This window comes from Balaenoptera ricei, chromosome X (assembly GCF_028023285.1).
Source record: "Balaenoptera ricei isolate mBalRic1 chromosome X, mBalRic1.hap2, whole genome shotgun sequence".
NCBI classification, from domain to species: Eukaryota; Metazoa; Chordata; class Mammalia; order Artiodactyla; family Balaenopteridae; genus Balaenoptera; species Balaenoptera ricei.
In genome coordinates this window covers 106,132,913-106,151,406 of record NC_082660.1, presented here as the reverse complement: position 1 = coordinate 106,151,406, position 18,494 = coordinate 106,132,913, and the positions used below count along the sequence as shown (strand labels likewise).

General features: G+C 37.4%; 1 protein-coding gene across 1 annotated transcript in view; it reads right to left on the bottom strand.

Moving 5' to 3' along the window:
• Positions 1-18,494, bottom strand: part of WDR44 (WD repeat domain 44) — an 82,604-nt gene that overhangs the window by 17,442 nt on the left and 46,668 nt on the right. The window contains exons 11-13 of the mRNA XM_059910958.1: positions 15,641-15,779; positions 14,301-14,365; positions 3,378-3,491 (exon numbers count right to left, since the gene is read on the bottom strand). Of these exons, the coding sequence (XP_059766941.1) occupies positions 3,378-3,491; positions 14,301-14,365; positions 15,641-15,779 (318 nt within the window). The remainder of the gene's footprint in view (positions 1-3,377; positions 3,492-14,300; positions 14,366-15,640; positions 15,780-18,494) is intronic.

The window sequence follows — 18,494 nt, the reverse complement described above, 5'->3', positions numbered from 1 at the left end:
AAAACTACTAGAGCTAAACAATGAATTTGGTAAAGTAGCAGGATACAAAATTAACGCACAGAAATCTCTTGCATTCCTATACACTAATGATGAAAAATCTGAAAGAGAAATTAAGGAAACACTCCCATTTACCACTGCAACAAAAAGAATAAAATACCTAGGAATAAACCTACCTAGGGAGACAAAAGACCTGTATGAAGAAAACTGTAAGACACTGATGAAAGAAATTAAAGATGTTACCAACAGATGGAGAGATATACCATGTTCTTGCATTGGAAGAATCAATATTGTGAAAATGACTATACTACCCAAAGCAATCTACAGATTCAGTGCAATCCCTATCAAACTACCAATGGCATTTTTCACAGAACTAGAACAAAAAATTTCACAATTTGTGTGGAAACACAAAAGACCCCAAATAGCCAAAGCAATCTTGAGAAAGAAAACGGAGCTGGAGGAATCAGGCTCCCTGACTTCAGACTATACTACAAAGCTACAGTTATCAAGACAGTATGGTACTGGCACTAAAAAAGAAACATAGATCAATGGAACAGGATAGAAAGCCCAGAGAGAAACCCACGCACATATGGTCACCTTACTTTTGATAAAGGAGGCAAAAATATACAATGGAGAAAAGACAGCCTCTTCAATAAGTGGTGCTGGGAAAACTGGACAGCTACATGTAAAAGAATGAAATTAGAACACTCCCTAACACCATACACAAAAATAAACTCAAAATGGATTAAAGACCTAAATGTAAGGCCAGACACTATAAAACTCTTAGAGGAAAACATAGGAAGAACACTCTTTGACAGAAATCACAGCACGATCTTTTTTGATCCACCTCCTAGAGAAATGAAAATAAAAACAAAACTAAACAAATGGGACCTAATGAAACTTAAAAGATTTTGCACATCAAAGGAAAGTACAAGCAAGACGAATAGACAACCCTCAGAATGGGAGAAAATATTTGCAAACGAATCAACGGACAAAGGATTAATCTCCAAAATATATAAACAGTTCATGCAGCTCAATATTAAAAAAACAAACAACCCAATCCAAAAATACATACTTATTAAATAAATGAAATTAAATAGCTTTCTTGATCCAAGCATGATCTTACAAGTCAAAAAAATTAGATTCAGATCTAAGTTCTACCCATAACTAGTTTTGTGATCTTGGATGGGTCAGAGGCCCAGTCTCTAATCCACAGTATGGAATATCAACTACCTCACAGCACTGTTATTTTCAGTATTAACAAGGTAATTCTTATTACGTGGCACAAAATAAGTCTTCAACAAACAGAAAACCCACTATAAACATCAACTGTGCTAGATACTGAAGAGAAACAACAGTGAAGTAAGAGCTGATCCCTACTCTTGAGGTGCTTAGAATCTTGTTGCCAATAAGACGTAGAAATGTACATAGATAAACAGTTAAGTAAAAAAGAAAGTTTAAGAAAAGAGCACACAGACAGATGAAGGCCTTAAGAACAAAAACTGAGGTTTCCTGGAGAAGAAATTCTGCCTTAAGACTCCAGCATGAATGTACAACAAGGTGACTAGAGTTAACAACGCTGCATTATATACTTGCAAGTCGCTAAGAGAGTAGATCTTAAATGTTCTCACCACAAAAAAAAGGTAACTATTTATGGTGATGAATGTGTTAATTACGCTTATTGTAGTAATCATTTCCCACTATGTAAGTATATCAAATCATCACTGTGTACACCTTAAACTTACACGATGTTTTAATTACATCTCGATAAAGCTGGGAAAAAAACCCTAAAAAACTTCAGTGTGACTACGGCTGAGTTTTCAATGCCTGCCTTACAAATTTCAAATTTGCCTGCCCCAACAACTGTGTGAGCCAATTCCTTAAAATAAACCTCCTATGTACGTATTTCCTCTTGGTTCTGTTACTCTGGAGAACACTGACTGATACAGTGATCGATGGAGAATTAATATCTTCAGTTGGTGTTACATTTCACAAAAAATATTGGTTTGCTTTAAGAAAGTAAATGAGTGCAGGGTTCCCAATTAGGTGCTTTGTACTTCTTATTCTAGATGAATACGATTATCAGATTAAGGACACTTTAAATTTCCATCTTCTGACAACTCAGATTTCACACAGGGTGGGGAGAGAGTACAAAGATACAACTGGGGCTCAATTCAAAACCAGACTACCAGGTGAGGCCCAAGCTTGTTCCAGGAGGTTAGAGAAAAACGTTATGAAATGCACCCATAACATCTAAACAAATATGATAGGAACATAATTCATAAATGGAGTGATTCAAAGCTGGAGCTCAGGGAAAGGCTGACTTGCCAATATATACCAGTGATATCTTCGTGATATAGTTAAAATATATGGGCATCACCGGTATCCTTGCTAGTATTTTGCTAACTCAGATGACTTTTCTCAATTTAAAGCTTTTAAATATTACTTTCCCCCACAAATTCTTAATATATTTTAGATTTTGATTACTGACAAATTTTAATACAAAGAAAGTGTAAGGAATCATGCAAAAATTCCAAAAACTGCTTCATGCTTCAAACACCTTAAATAAAATTTAAAATATCTCTTAAAAATTTTGCAAACTTCTAAGATATTTGATTGGTGGCAAAATAGCCCCTCTACTTTGAAATTTTGCTCTAAGGAAAAAAAAATTACAAAATGAAGACTTACCATTCATTGATCTGCAGAATATAATTATTAAACCTAAATTAATAATTTCATGAATGTAGCAGATTATCCCCAAAACAGTCTTGATTAGATAGGTCAGACTTCACCTTTGTAGCTGAAGTCATATCCATTTTGCTGAGGATAGTTACTTTGTAAAACTATTTTATAAAAGAAGCAAATACAAGTATATAGACAGATCCAGATAGAAGCTGTTAAGTAATATAAACATTTTCTTATTAGCCTAATCTGACGTTTCTCTTTTTTAACTTTGATTAATTTGTAACTCCCACAAAGTATATACAAACATTCAAACACCTGACTGTGACAATCATACAAATAAAACATTTGTTTTTATCCTAAAATAGTTACATAGAATACAAAATTCAAATAAGAATTTCTTACTTTAGGACTTCTATGGTGGCGCAGTGGTTAAGAATCCACCTGCCAATGCAGGGGACATGTGTTCGATCCCTGGTCCGGGAAGATCCCACATGCCACGGAGCAACTAAGCCCGTGTGCCAAAACTACTAAGCCCACATGCTACAACTACTGAAGCCTGTGCGCCTAGAGCCTGTGCTCCGCAACAAGAGAGGCCCATGCACCGCAACGAAGAGTGGCCCCTGCTCGCCGCAACTAGAGAAAGCCCGTGCACAGAAACGAAGACCCAACGCAGCCAAAAAAAAAGAATGTCTTACTTTAGACCATGAAAGATCAAGGAGATCAGCAGTATGTCCTTTATATTTGCAAAACGGCCGTTGTCGAAATGGTGCATTTTTATCATCTGGGTCTTCATCAGCTCCACTGCATACCTATTTAGACATGAAAACAAATGTTAAAACTAGAAAAACAAAAGCTTCATACTCTTCCCACCCCATTTGTTCTCTCATCATTTTATATGATGCCTGATTGAAATCTTGATCCACTAAAAGCTGACTCCCCTTTATGTTGAATCTACTACTTATTACTTCCTCATCTCCTTGTCCTAATAAACCAGGATCATCCCTGAAGACATCGTGCTATCACAATCTTTCCCTCCCTAACAGAGACCCCACTTTGTCCTTTTTTGAGCATCTCTTCCTTTAGGAGAGGTGGGAGCCAGCACCAGGGGGTGATCACGATTGGTCTAAGCTAATTAAGATGAGCTCACTCCCCTTTCCAGTGATGACTGGCTTAGGCATGGGCATATGCTATAATTTTCATCAAATAGACATGAAGGCAAGTCCATCTGGGGGATGAGGTGATAGGGGAGGCTTCTAGAAAGATTTCCTCACTCTTAAAAGGGGGTATACTAAAGGGACCTTCCTCTTTCCTGCCTCTGAACATTGTTGTCTGCATGTGACACCTAAGACAGTAGTAGTCATCTTACTACCATGAGGGGACCAAGCCCAGGAGAACAATAGATAAAGAACAGCAAAGCAAGAGGATGGAAGGACCTCGTGTTCCTGATGACACTACTGAGCTGCTGAATTAACCAACCCTAGAGCCGCCTTACCTCCAGACTGGCTTCCTCATTGTTAAGCCATTTTCAGTTGGATTTCTGTTATTTGAAGTCAAAAGCATCTTGACAGGTAGAGGTAGGTAGAAAATAATGCCATACATGTGTGCCGTGCATTTAGTTTACAACATGCTTTTGTATTCATTACCTGAATAAATCCTAACGACTCTGTGAGGTAGGTATTACCATTATGAGGATGAAGAAATTAAGAAAAAAAACTGAGAATCAAAGAGGTCAAAATAACATATTAAAAGTCATGCAGCCACCTGTAAACAGCAGAACCAAAGCAAAGGTACAAGTCATCTAACTGTAAGTCCAGAGGTTGTTCCTCAAATGTTTTAGAGGATGTCACTTGAGCAAAAATACGGAATGTTAGCTAAGCCTTGCATATTTAGGGAAGGGTAGGTAGGATGATGAGGATGGAGAAAAACATATATGGAGATAAAGCAGGGGATTAGGATAGAAAGGTACTTTGAGACCAGATCATAAAGAGCCTTGGATTTGTGGCTTAAAAATTCAGACATTCTAAGGTGATGGAGAGCCAACACAGGTTTCTGAAAAGGAAAAATAACACAGTCTGACTGGGGCTTTAGAAAGAGAATGCTGGGCAATAATGTAAAAGATGGTTTGGAAAGAGAGTCGGGGCAGGAAAAGCAGTCAGTAAGTTTAAGTAAGAATAACGAGGGCTTAAATAGGACAGTAGCCATGGGGATAGATAAAAACTACCACTGCTATCTGTTAACAACTTTACGGTTTATAAAAACATCTTCACATTCACTGTGGAGGTAGACCAGCAACACAGATGCCCTGACCCTTTGCCAAACACTCCTAATCCTAGACGATTACAGGTACTTCCCCTAATTTTACTGCTAGATTAGTGAGCACTGCTGGAAGACAAAACTAAACAGGCTTCTTGCCCTGTTACATAAAATTCAACTTTTTGTTTAATAATCATTTTCATTTCATTAACTCCTCAGCATATTTCCCCTAGCTGTGATCCCAGATCTTTTTTTTCCTCCTTAATCATCCATTTTCTTTTCATTGTACTCTACATATTTTCAAAATACTTAAATAATGTATTTTTGATTATAAAGTAATATACATGCTCAGTATAGACAATTCAGAAAACACAGAAAGTAGAAAAACTAAAATTAAAACCACCTATAATCTGCTAAAATTTTGGCCATCTTCAATCTTTCATTTTTTAAAAACATAATTGAAATCACATTGTACACATGATTCAGTATCTTCCTTTTTATTTTACATGAGCACTTTCTGTATTTCACTCTTTGGAAACATTTACTAGCTGCATATGGATGCACCATAATTTAATCATTTCCAATTTGCTGGTAATTTAGACATTTCCAATTTTTTGCTAAATAGCTATTCAACAAACATCCTGGAGCATGAACGTTTATCCCTATTTTATTATTTGTTTATCCTAATAGAAGGGTCAAAAGGCTTAAACCATAGACTTTTATAGTATCTTCTGTTGTTTGTCTTAATAAAATCAGGTAAGTTTATTAAAGAAAATTTTAGAAATACAGAGAAGTATAAAGAATCAAATAAAAAAATGAGCTAAAACCCTACCAGCTAGTGATAACTAGTTATAATTTAGTGTATTTCTTTAAAATTTTAAAATCTATAAATATTTATAGATATCTTTAGTCAAGATTAGGATATTATATCTATTTTTTCATTCTATTTTCACTTTACAATTTATTTAGAGTTTTTTAAATGTCATCAAGTAGTCTTTGAAAAGAATTTAAGGACTGCATAGTATTATACTGTATGGATTATACCATAGTTTTTATTTTCCAACTATTAAAAATTCAGTGTGTTTAAATTTTAGCTACTGTGAGAACATTAATATGAAAATTCTCTTACATCTTCGGGCATACATGATCATTTCTTTATGATAGATTTTTAAAGGGAGAATTACCAAGTGAAATGTTATATATTTTATCTATATCTATATCTCTCTGAATAGATATCTATATGTAGAGAGATATTTATATCTCTATGTAAATATAATGTATATATAAAACTTTATTATGAACATTTCAAATATACATAGAAGTAGACAGTATAATGAACCTCATGCATCCATCACCTGTTTTAATGATTATCAACATTTTATTCACCTTGTTTTTTCAATCCTCCCACTTTTATGTATTTGCTTATTTTTGCTGGGGCAGTTAAAGCAAAATCTAAACATCATTCATTTTATCTGTAAATATTCTATATGTATCTCTAACTAGTAATCTTTTAAATTTAACTACCATTACATTATCATACCTAAAAAAATACCATCTGTATCATCAAATATCAAATCCATATCCAAATATCCAGATTATCTAAAAATGTCACTTAAAGTTGGATTGCTTTGAAAACTTGTAAGCCTTTTGATATTTATTAACACTTACTATATACCAGATATGGTATGTTACTTGAAATACCAAAATAAATATTTCTTATCTGCTTATAATCTATTCTCAGTATTTAAAACCCAGAATAAAATATGTCAGATTATCATTCTCTGTTCAAAAACCCTCCGTTGGCTTCTTTCTCAGAGCAAAAGCCAAAGTCCTTGCAGTGGCCTACACCTTATGACTGGCCCATCTACACCTCCGTGACTTCATTTTCTACTACTCATCTCCTTGCTCACTGGCTCCAGCTACCCAGGCCTCAGTGCTATTTCCTGAACATACCAGGACTCCTGCCTTATCACAGTTTCACTCGCCTCCACCTGGAATGTTCTTCTCCTCCAGATAACCAGATGATCCCTCTCTCACCTCCTTCAGATTCTCCTCAAATGACAACTTCTCAGTGAAGCTTTGCTTGTCCACCATATTTACCTCCTGTCACCCCGCTTTATCTGCTTTATTTTTCTCCACGAAATTTATCACCTTCTAATATATTACAAAATTTACTTGTTTTGTTTCTGTCTCCCACCACTAGAATAAGCTTCATAACAATAGATTTTTTTTTGTTTCTTCTGTTCACTACTATATCCCCAACTCTTAGAACAATGATAAATACACAGTAGACACTCAAATATTTGTGGACTAAATGAAGACATAGTGCCAGACCTACAGATGCCAACTAGCGGAGCATAATGGTTAAGGGCATAAGCTCTAAAGACAGATCAGAGCTGGGTTCTAATTCTGTTGCTGTATCTACCAACTGTGTGAAACTGGTGTGTTACTCAATATCTCTAAGCATTTTCTTCATCTGTAAAATAGGGTTCTTAATAGTACTTCACAACACTACCAGGGTTGTTGTGAGGTGAAGTAAGACATAAAATGTACTTAGCAAAGTACATGGCACATAGTAAGGGCTCATAAAATGTTAGCTGTTGTTAACATAAATTGATATAGTATACAGTAAGTGCTTTTAACAGAACTATGGGCAAAGTACCATGGCAACAGTGAGGGAGCATATGAATAAATTACTAGGTGAAGCAAGGAATGCTTCAGTGAGGGGATGAGTCTTAAATGAATTTGCCAGGCAAAGGGGAATTGCATATGTATTGTTAAGTACATGGAATCAACAAAGGGTCTGACATTTTTGTTGGGGCATGAACAACCAAGTGGCTCAGAACATAAGGTCTGAGAGAGGGAAGGGTGGGAAATAACAATGAGAGCTGAGGTCAGGCTGATCTCTGAAAGACTGAGTCATCTAAGGAATTTAGACTTAATTCTATAGGAAAAAAGAGAGCCAAAAGGAGTGCTTAAAACAGGAGAGTAACATGATGAGACTTGTTTTACAGGAAAGTAATTCTGCTGGCATAATTTTATCCATAATTCTGTGGATAAAAGACTGGAATCTGGGAGAACAGCTATAGTGGTCCAAGTAAGAGATAAAGGCCTGGATTGTAACAGTGGAAATGAAAGAAATGGCCAGATTCCAAAGACATTTCTGAGACCAAGCGGGCAGGATCTGGTAAATGAGCAGACACTGAAGGGAGAGGAGAGAGTGAAAAGTGATCACAGTTTCTAACTCAGGAGATGGTATGGGTGTTAAATAATGAACTGATATCAAGTATGCATACCATCAAAGGAGTGGTTTTCTCAGGAAAATGATACTTAATTCTGTTTTGGGCATATATTAGCGGGTTGGCCAGAAGGTTCATTTGGTTTTTCCCATAAGATGGCTCTAGTAGCACTTAGTTGTCTTTAACTTCATTTGAAACAATTTTATTAGATTGTATGTGACAGCTGTCATATCAGCATGCATTTAAAAAAAGACTTATCAAAATTGGTGAATTTTTGTGTAGCCATTTTAATATTGAAGATGGAAGAAAAAAAGCAACGTTTTTGGCATATTATGTTTTATTATTTCAAGAAAGGTGAAAACACAACCGAAACGCAAAAAAGGATTTGTGCAGTGTATGGAGAAGGTGCTGTGACTGATCGAACGTGTCAAGAGTGGTTTGCGAAGTTTTGTGCTAGAGATTTCTCGCTGGTCAATGCTCCAAGGTTGGCTAGACCAGTTGAAGTTGATAGCGATGAAATTGAGACATTTATTGAGAACAATCAATGTTATACCACACGGGAGATAGCTGACATACTCAAAATATCCAAATCAAGCGTTGAAAATCATTTGCACCAGTTTGATTATGTTCATCGCTTTGATGTTTGGGTTCCACGTAAGTTAAGCGGAAAAAAAATTCTTGACAGTATTTCTGCATGCAATTCTCTACTTAAACGTAATGAAAACGTTCTGTTTTTAAAACAAATTGTGACAGGAGATGAAAAGTGGATACTGTACAATAATGTGGAATGGAAGCGATTGTGGGGCAAGCGAAATGAACCACCACCAACCACACCAAAGGCCGGTCTTCATCCAAACAAGGTGATGTTATGTATATGGTGGGATTGGAAGGGAGTCCTCTATTATGAGCTCCTTCCAGAAAACCAAACGATTAATTCCAACAAGTACTGCTCCCAATCAGACCAACTGAAAGCAGCACTCGATGAAAAGCGTCCAGAATTAGTCAACAGAAAATGCATAATCTTCCATCAGGATAACGCAAGACTGTATGTTTCTTTGATGACCAGGCAAAAACTGTTAGGGCTTGGCTGGGAAGTTCTGATTCATCCACCATATCCACCAGACATTGTGCCTTTGGATTTCCATTTATTTAGGTCTTTACAAAATTCTGTTACAGGAAAAAATTTCAATTCCCTGGAAGACTGTAAAAGGCACCTGGAACAGTTCTTTGCTCAAAAAGATAAAAAGTTTTGGGAAGACGGAATTATGAAGTTGCCTGAAAAATGGCAGAAGGTAGTGGAACAAAAGGGTGAATACGTTGTTCAATAAAGTCCTTGGTGAAAATGAAAAATGTGTCTTTTATTTTTACTTAAAAACTGAAGGCACTTTTTGGCCAATGCAATATCATTGTTGATGTCTGTCTTCTCCCATGCATTGCTCGTTGGTATGAATTATCCATTGCATCTTTATATTTTCAGTGCCTAACACACTGTCGACGTTTAAAAATTGCTTGTTGATTGAACCAAATCTAAATCAGTGCATATTTTTAATAAATACCACATATGTACAATTTCATAAAAATTCCCTCTCATTCCCTTACAGTTAAGTCCTTTCATCCATTTTAGACTCTAATGATTTTGAAGGGGATCAGAATATGTCACCCCCAAATATGCCCCTTTGCCTAAGGATTATTTTGAGCTGAAGGCAACTAAGAGGAAACAGACACGAGAAAAAGTCTCTGCCCTCCCCCTTTCTACCTGAAAGCAGAGCATAAAATGCCCTTTGTGAAGGTGTCTCCCCCTCACCTCTCCCTTACCAGGAAGAGGAGAATCAATCTTATCTGCCTAAACAGAACCTTACTAAATTACCCTTATCTTCCATTAGTTTCCCCCAGTAGATTTACCTTCCCACAATTTACCGCCCCTAAAAGCCTAAACTTCTTTTTCTTTATCTTGTCACTTTTCCACAAATTTCTTGCTCTTTGTTAAAATGATATATAAGTGCCTAGGTCTAACAGCTTCTTTGGGTCTTCACTATTCCTCTAGGAAGGCCTCCATATGCATATGTAATAAACCGTTTCTCCTCTTAATCTGTCTTTTGTTAGGTTATTTCGTAGTTCCCAGCCACAGAACCTAAGAGGGTAGAGGAAATTTTTTTCCTCCCCTACAATCTACTCTCAAAAATTCTAAGCAGAAGTTAAATGTTGTAACACCCATATTGATATTCCACTAATCAAGTGCACCAAACAGATTTATCCAAGAAAAACATTAATTTTTAGGTAGATAGCATATTTACAACTTCCAGTGTCAAGAAGAAATGTTACAAGTCTGTAGCATAATGGAGCAAACTAAATACGCCGCTCTTCCTTACATTTACTGAGCTACTTTTGGAAATCAATAGAAACAGAGAGCATAAGAGCCAGAATTCTAGGCTTGGCATGACCAACGAGTAGGTGAATGATCTTGGGTGCATCACTTTGTATGCCCAACTGTACAATAGGTACTTTTATGTATTCTATTTTACATGGATGCTAAGAAGGCAAGAGTAAAAACGTATCAAAAGAGATAAATATAAGATATCACTATCATGAGAAACAAGAAAAAAAGAACACACATTTCAGGGAAATAAACTCCACTGTGCTTACTGTGCCTCACTGCAGCGAGTACTAGGTTAAAGACAAAGGCATATGAAACAGAGGCTTCTTTTAACTGTCCCCATATAGAATGACAGAAGTGAAAGGAACCCCAAAGTATCTTTTCCTGAAAACAATAGATATAAATGATACTCAACTACTCCAGAAAAAAGGCTCAGTACTCCAGGGGCTCAGTACTTTTTGGGTCAAAGAACTACTACGCTCATTTTTTTTTTTTTTTTGGCCACACCACGAGGCATGTGGGATATTAGTTGCCCGACCAGGGATAGAACCCATGCCCCCTGTGTTGGAAGCGCGGAGTCCCAACCCACTGCACCTCCAGGGAAGTCCCTATGCTCCTCATTTAAAAGGTGTTCTATTCAAACAAGATTGGGAGTTACTTAGGGGTATTTGGGGGGGGGGGCGGGGATGGAAGTAGTTAAGAATCTGTAAGTAGGATTGTTAAAATAAGCATAATATAAGATAGTACAAATAGTCTCTGTTTTTAATAGTAATCAAGGCCTGGAAACTTTATGGTAAATTAAACTAATAAAAGCAAATCCTTTTCCCCTAAAGCAAAGTGGTTAAAATTTTCACTGCTACATTAGTCAGTGAAGGCTTTATGGAGGAAGTGGGCCTTGAAGAATGGGCAAGTTTTAAGTAGAAAAAAGGGAGACCACAGGCATCCAGATAAGGGGAATAGGAATGAATGAAAGGCACGGAAGCAGGAATTCAACACTGATTTAGGCCTACCACAGTCAGGCATGGGGTTAGGTTCCAAGGATACTAAGATCTGTGAAGTACAGTTCTTTGCCTTAAATCAGCCCTGAGCCTAGCCAGAGGAACAAACTGCCAAGGAAGGCATGGTAAATAATATCAGTGTCAAAGTACATATGATGTACTGTCAGAACACAAGTGAGGAACAATTTTATCTGCTTGATTCAGGGAAAATAATAAGAGAAGATAAGATATTTGAGCTGAATCTTGAAGGATGAGTAGGGCTTTGCCCTGTAAGGAAAGGGGACAGGGAGGGAATTCCTGGCAAAGCAAACAACATGAACAAAGACATGAAAGTGAAAGAGTGTTTAGGATACAGACCTATTATCTGGCATGGCAAGTAGGATGCACAGGTACTAGGGGATTAGAGCTGAGTTAAAAAGGTAAGATGAGGTAATATCAGGAAGAATGGTGACAAGGAGCCACCAGAAGACTTTAAATCACAAAATGGCACAGGTCTGTATTTTGACAAAAAAAAAAAAAGGGGGGGGAATCTCCTGGCGGTCCAGTGGTTAAGACTCCATGCTTTCACTGCAGGGGGCACGGGTTTGATCCCGCATGCCACGTGGTGTGGCCAAAAAAAAAAAGCTGGTGGCAGTAGAGACCAGCGACAGAAAAACCAACTAGGAGGCTACAGCAAGCATTTAAATGAGTGTCAAGGACCTAGACGAGGTGAGTAATGAGGGGTCAGATTCCATGGGCATTTGTAGGAGGAGGTAGAGTGGATAGAATTTTTAACTAATTTAGTATGTGGGTAAGGAAGAAAAAGTAATAGAGTGTTTCTGAGTTAAAAAGGTAACTTATGGATGTTGATGCCATTAAAGAAGGCTCAAAACAGGAGAAGCAGGGTTGTGGGTAGATAATAATAAAACTATTTCTGCGAATGACCATTAATATCTAGCCAGTTGCTCAAGCTGGACACCTGGGAATCATCCTAGGCTACTCACTTACTACCCCAGGTAGTCAGTCATTAAGTCCTTCTTTTATATTTCTCAAATTCAGCTCCTCTTTATGGTTTCTAGACTCACTGCTATCATAATCTACCATAATCGAAGTACCCGTTTCTCTCTGGGGTTGAGAGCCTCTTAAGTGGTCTCCCTGTCTCTAGCCAGGAGCCCCCATCCAATCTATCTTTTACACTGCTATGAGAATGCTCATTCCAAAACAAAAATCTGAACATTTTAATTCAGCTTCTGACCCAAACCCCTCAAAGCCCATCTTCCCCTAGTGCCTTGAGGATAAAGTTCATATGTTTTGGTTTAACACAAAAAGCCAACGAAAATACCAATCCTGCCTACCTTTCCTACAACTCTCGCACATGCACCCTTTGCTCCAGCCAGGTAGTACCTTTAACATGCCATGTCGTTTCAGCCTCCATGCCTTTGCACTTGCTATTTGTTCTGATACGCCCCTTCCTTCCCTCACATAGTTGATTCCTCGTTCAAAGCCTCCAGGGAGCTTTTCCTGACACCCTGATTCATAAGACTAACTTGTATACTTGTGTAGTATCATCTACAGAGTATTACCATCCAATACTATAATTGCAGATATATCTATTTCACTAGTTAGCAAGGTCCCTGAGGCCAGAAAATAAGTCTCATTTGATTTTGCAGAATCTAGCAGTGTCTGGCACATGTAACAGGCACTCAAAAAACATTTGTTGAGGGAGTTTAGTTTCAGACCTATTAATTGATGTGCTTAAAGAACGTGTAGGTGGAGAGAGCCTATATATACTATTATGTGAAAAGGGCAGCATGCACAATAAGATTTCACTGTTGTTTAAAAAACATAAAGCTATTGAAAGGAAACAAGAATTATGGAGCTAAAGCCAGTTCAGGATTGGAGGTAGCGAGTGAATATGTCAACTGAGAATAGCCAAAGGACAAAACCCAGAGAAACAGCAACATTTTAGGGGGTGGAAGAGGGAGAGACAGCAGGGATATAGGAAGAGAACAAGGAAAAACAGAAGCATGGAAAGCTGAGAGGAGTATGTTTAGAGTAGGGAAAAATTAGTGTCAAATGCTAGAGAGCCAATGAAATCCCAGGAAAGTACTGTTGAGCAGGTGGACATTTTAGGTTCTCTTTGTTTACATTGCCCTTGCCTTGCTGAATATACAAGAAGCACAGGGACAGCTTAGAATAATATTTTGCATTCCGGTTTTTAGGTTTAAAACTAGTTATATTTAACCTTCCAGCTCTGAAACCAAATGAAAATCATTAAGATATCTTAAACTACCTGACACTGGGATAAAACATTTATTAAACCAAGAAGATGGAAAAATGAAAATATTTCAGTATCTTTTTTCTTTCCTTAATTACCTTTAATTCAGGTGTCCGTTACTATTATTATTTTTAAAATATCTAACATGGATTTGAGGGGAGGGAATTTTTTTATTTAAGTTTACATTAGTATAGTAGCTTGAGCAATATTAGTTACTGTCTGACAATCTTTAAACATCACAATTTTTCATTTACCAATTCTAATAGAAAAAAACTCTCATTTCTAATGCATCTCAATTTTAAATGCTTTCTACTGTCTGACAATCTTTAAACATCACAATTTTTCACTTACCAATTCTAATAGAAAAAAACTCTCATTTCGAATGCATCTCAATTTTAAATGCTTTCATGTACCTGTAATATCTGATAAACAATAAGGTACTTTATGGTAAAAAATCATAGTATGTGACAATAGTAACCATAAAATAATAAACATACCCCCGTATCTGTATCAGATTTTGATGAATTTAGACTTTCCTGAGAAGGTGATGGGGACACACGTCCTAAAACAACATAATAATTGTAAAAAGGCACGTATATATACAAGTGTACATACACACACACACACACACACAAAACATCAATCAGAAATAATAATACAGTGACACCTAATTAAAAGTCATAGAACACATCATTCTGGAAAAATATATTTTTCTAAATAAGCGAAGCGTTAACTCTTAGGCACCAAAATATTTGTTTTTATCATTTTTATATAAAATATTTATAAAATGGCTTAACCATTTCCCCAATTTAAAAAAATACTGTTAAGTCCTCATTATTCATTGTGAAGACATTCTTGCCAATCGTAACAGGAAGATGAATACAGGGGCAGGAAGGGTCTGGGCTGGGGTAAGTCTCAATGGCCACTGAAAATAGTCTTTCTGCTCCAGGCAGGGCAATAAATGTATAATAAACATAGTTTTACTTTTTGTCAAGTCATCATCATCTTGAATTATGTACTATAACATATTGCAAACAACCCCATGGGGCTACTAAAGTATATGGGCCTCGCTGGCCAGTTTAGTGGCTCTCCCTAGATCTCTGTGTTCCTCAAACTGCTGCTTCAACTCCACTCTATACTCCTGCCCATACTACCTCTATTCTCATTTCTCCCATCCCTTAACTTCTTGTGTTCAGCCTTGGATGACTGGGTGGTGAGGGGTTTGTGGAGAAAATGTACTGCAGTTAAATAATGACAATAATTACAAGAAAAGAATCCCATAAACTTAAAGCTCCTATTTACATCAATTTTACACACTTTGCTGATAACATGATACAGAAATACTTTACATAGTTGTAATCGATGTGTATACACATCAAGTTCTGGGGTTTCTCTTTTCCATTTAACCTAGTTTCATATACCCTTTGATGTACTGACAAATCACATTTACTTTCCATGGCTATGTTTCCTTAATCATTCTTTACTTACTGGATGTATACACTATTCTCATTCTTTTTCTAGATTAATCAGATATTTCATTTTAACCTAAGATAGAACTGAAAGTTACCAGGGGAAACCACATAACTTTGTTCTCAGTAGTTGATGAATTTAACTCTGCAGTACACCTAAAAAGAGATAATGTCAAAAACTTTGTGGTAGCTTTTTTCACTGGGTTTAGATGCTTTTTGCTGTTGACTTCTGTTTTAAATTTGTGGCTTTTATGGAAAGTCGTGGTTGCTGCAAATGATTGCCAGATAAGAGGGTATCATTATACCTAAAATGTAAAAATGCCAGATGTCTCCAGGTTTTTAAAAACCCACCAATAAATGAAAAATACCTTCAGTATTGTATTTCATCCGCATATTGTTGAAATAGTCGAAAGCATTTTTTAAAGCCCATATTCTTACTACATTGTCTTGTCCAGCTGACGCAAGTAATCTGCCACAGTGAGAAAATTTCATGGTCCAAACAGCTCCCTGTGAAAACAAAGGAAGGTTCAGAGTTACTACTTTAAAAGTTGAGATATTGTTTTTAAGCCAAAGAAAAAAATTATGCCAAATTACACATACAGTAAATCCCCTACATATGAACAAGTTCCATTCCGAGAGTGCATTCGTAAAATGTCAGCCTGGGCACCCAAGTAACACAATCAACCATACAGTACTCTACTGTAATAGGTTTATAATACTTTCCACACAAATAATACATAAACAACACACACAAAAAATAAAGAAAACATTTAAAATCTTACAGTACAGTACACCTTGAAAAGCACAGTACAGTACCAGCTACATCACCGCTGCTTTATTTTTTTGTCTCTCTTGCACTTATTTTTTTAAATTTTTTTTTAAACATCTTTATTGAAGTATAATTGCTTTACAATGGTGTGTTAGTTTCTGCTTTATAACAAAGTGAATCAGTTCTACATATACGTATGTTCCCATATCTCTTCCCTCTTGCATCTCCCTCCCTCCCACCCTCCCCATCCCACCCCTCTAGGTGGTCACAAAGCACCGAGCTGATCTCCTTGCATCACCGCTGCTTTTACGCCTGTTTCCGGACATCATGGGCTTGAAATAAAGATACTGTACTACTGTACTCTATACAGTACCGTACAGTAAAGTACACAAAAACACAACCACTTGTAGAGGATGCACACACGTGACAATGTACGCCAGACACGTGAACTAACTTACGTGATTGGACATGTGAACGCATGTTCTCATCTTTGAAAGTTCGCAACTTCAAGGGTCGTATGTAGGGGACTTACTATACACTAAGATAATGCTCACATAACTAACACCACTTAAGGCCAATAGCCCAATGATGCTATAATACCACAAAAAGGGACTTTTAGAAGAGAGGGAGGGGCTTCCCTGGTGGCGCAGTGGTTGAGAATCTGCCTGCCAATGCAGGGTACACGGGTTCGAGCCCTGGTCTGGGAAGATCCCACGTGCCACGGAGCGACTAGGCCCGTGAGCCACAATTGCTGAGCCTGCGCGTCTGGAGCCTGTGCTCCGTCCGCAACAAGAGAGGCCGCGATAGTGAGAGGCCCGCGCACCGCGATGAAGAGTGGCCCCCACTTGCCGCAACTAGAGAAAGCCCTCACACAGAAACGAAGACCCAACACAGCCATAAATAAATAAATAAATAAAATTTAAAAAAAAAAAAAAAAAGAAGAGAGGGAAAAGATAGTTGCAGTTTGCATAATCTAAACTAACAACTTCAGACTTCCCTGGTGGCGCAGTGGTTAGGAATCTGCCTGCCAATGCAAGGGACACGGGTTCGAGCCCTGGTCCGGGAGGACCCCGCATGCCGCGGAGCAGCTAAGCCCGTGCACCACAACTACTGAGCCTGCGCTCTAGAGCTGGTGAGCCACAACTACTGAAGCCTGTGCGCCTAGAGCCCGGGCACTGCAACAGGAGAAGCCACCGCAATGAGAAGCCCGTGCACTCAACGAAGAGTAGTCCCTGCTCGCTGCAACTGGAGAGGGCCCACGCGCAGCAGCGAGGGCTGAACGCAGCCAAAAATTAAAAAAATAAAATAAATAAATTTATTAAAGAATAAAAATAAACTAACAACTTCAAGACCTCAAACCTTGTCCACATATTAATGGAAATGGGAGATCTGAGGTGGCCAGAAACCTTCATTGCAAAAGAACAAATCCTAGTCTGGGGTCCTCAGTCTCCTAGCTGAATATGAGGGCGAGTGGGATAGGAGGGGGCACAGATCTCAGAATAGCAATAACAACTCCTGACCAGGGCTGAGGGAAGAATAAGGCCCAGCTTAGCAGTGACCCTCACAGCACTGGTCATTTAGAAGTGTTGGAATGGTGTGGTCTCATTCTATTTTTCTCCCCAGAAAAAAGGTTTTGCAGCATATGGCTAAAATTCCCAGACAGACAGTACTAAAAACAGTGCGGAAGTATGTGTGTGTGTGGGGGCGGGCACGGTAAAGAATGTGAACGCTTAAATTGGAAAGGCCAAATCCTATTACAACAAATATTGTTATAACCACTATTATAACACACATCTATGCAGGTCAAAAAGATCATCCAAGTTAGAGGTAACAGTTTATATACTGGAATAACATTCATTTCCACAAAATTCAAGTATGTTAAGAAATTTGTCATTTGGAGCCTACTGCAATGAGATTTACTTAAAACTGGAAATAATGAAAGAGAATCAATACAGTACAAGGAAATTCATCAGATTCCTTAAGGAAGTTACTATAATCAATTGAAACTTTTTAAAAAATTTATTTTATTGAAGTATAGTTGATTTACAACGTTGTGTTAATTTCTGTTGTACAGCACAGTGATTCAGTTATACATATACATTCTTTTTCATATTCTTTCCCATTATAGTTTATCACAGGATATTGAATATAGTTCCCTGTGCTATACAACTCAAACGTTTTATGTGTAGATTATAAGCACCAAAGTAAAGTCAAATCTGGCTGCCAACTGATATGTGTAAGCTAACTTTTAGATTTAAAATCTAAATAGATAAGTAGATTCCCTGATCAAAGACCAACAGTATCACTTACCCAGTTCTGAGTTTATTACTGCCTTCCCTGCATTCCTAGCATTTTCAGGGGGTAACTGTAATGTATTTGTGAACTTTATATCTACTTTGGTACATTTTAACTCTGATAGACGACTTGTACCTCTACCTCTCTCCTTGTTCTGT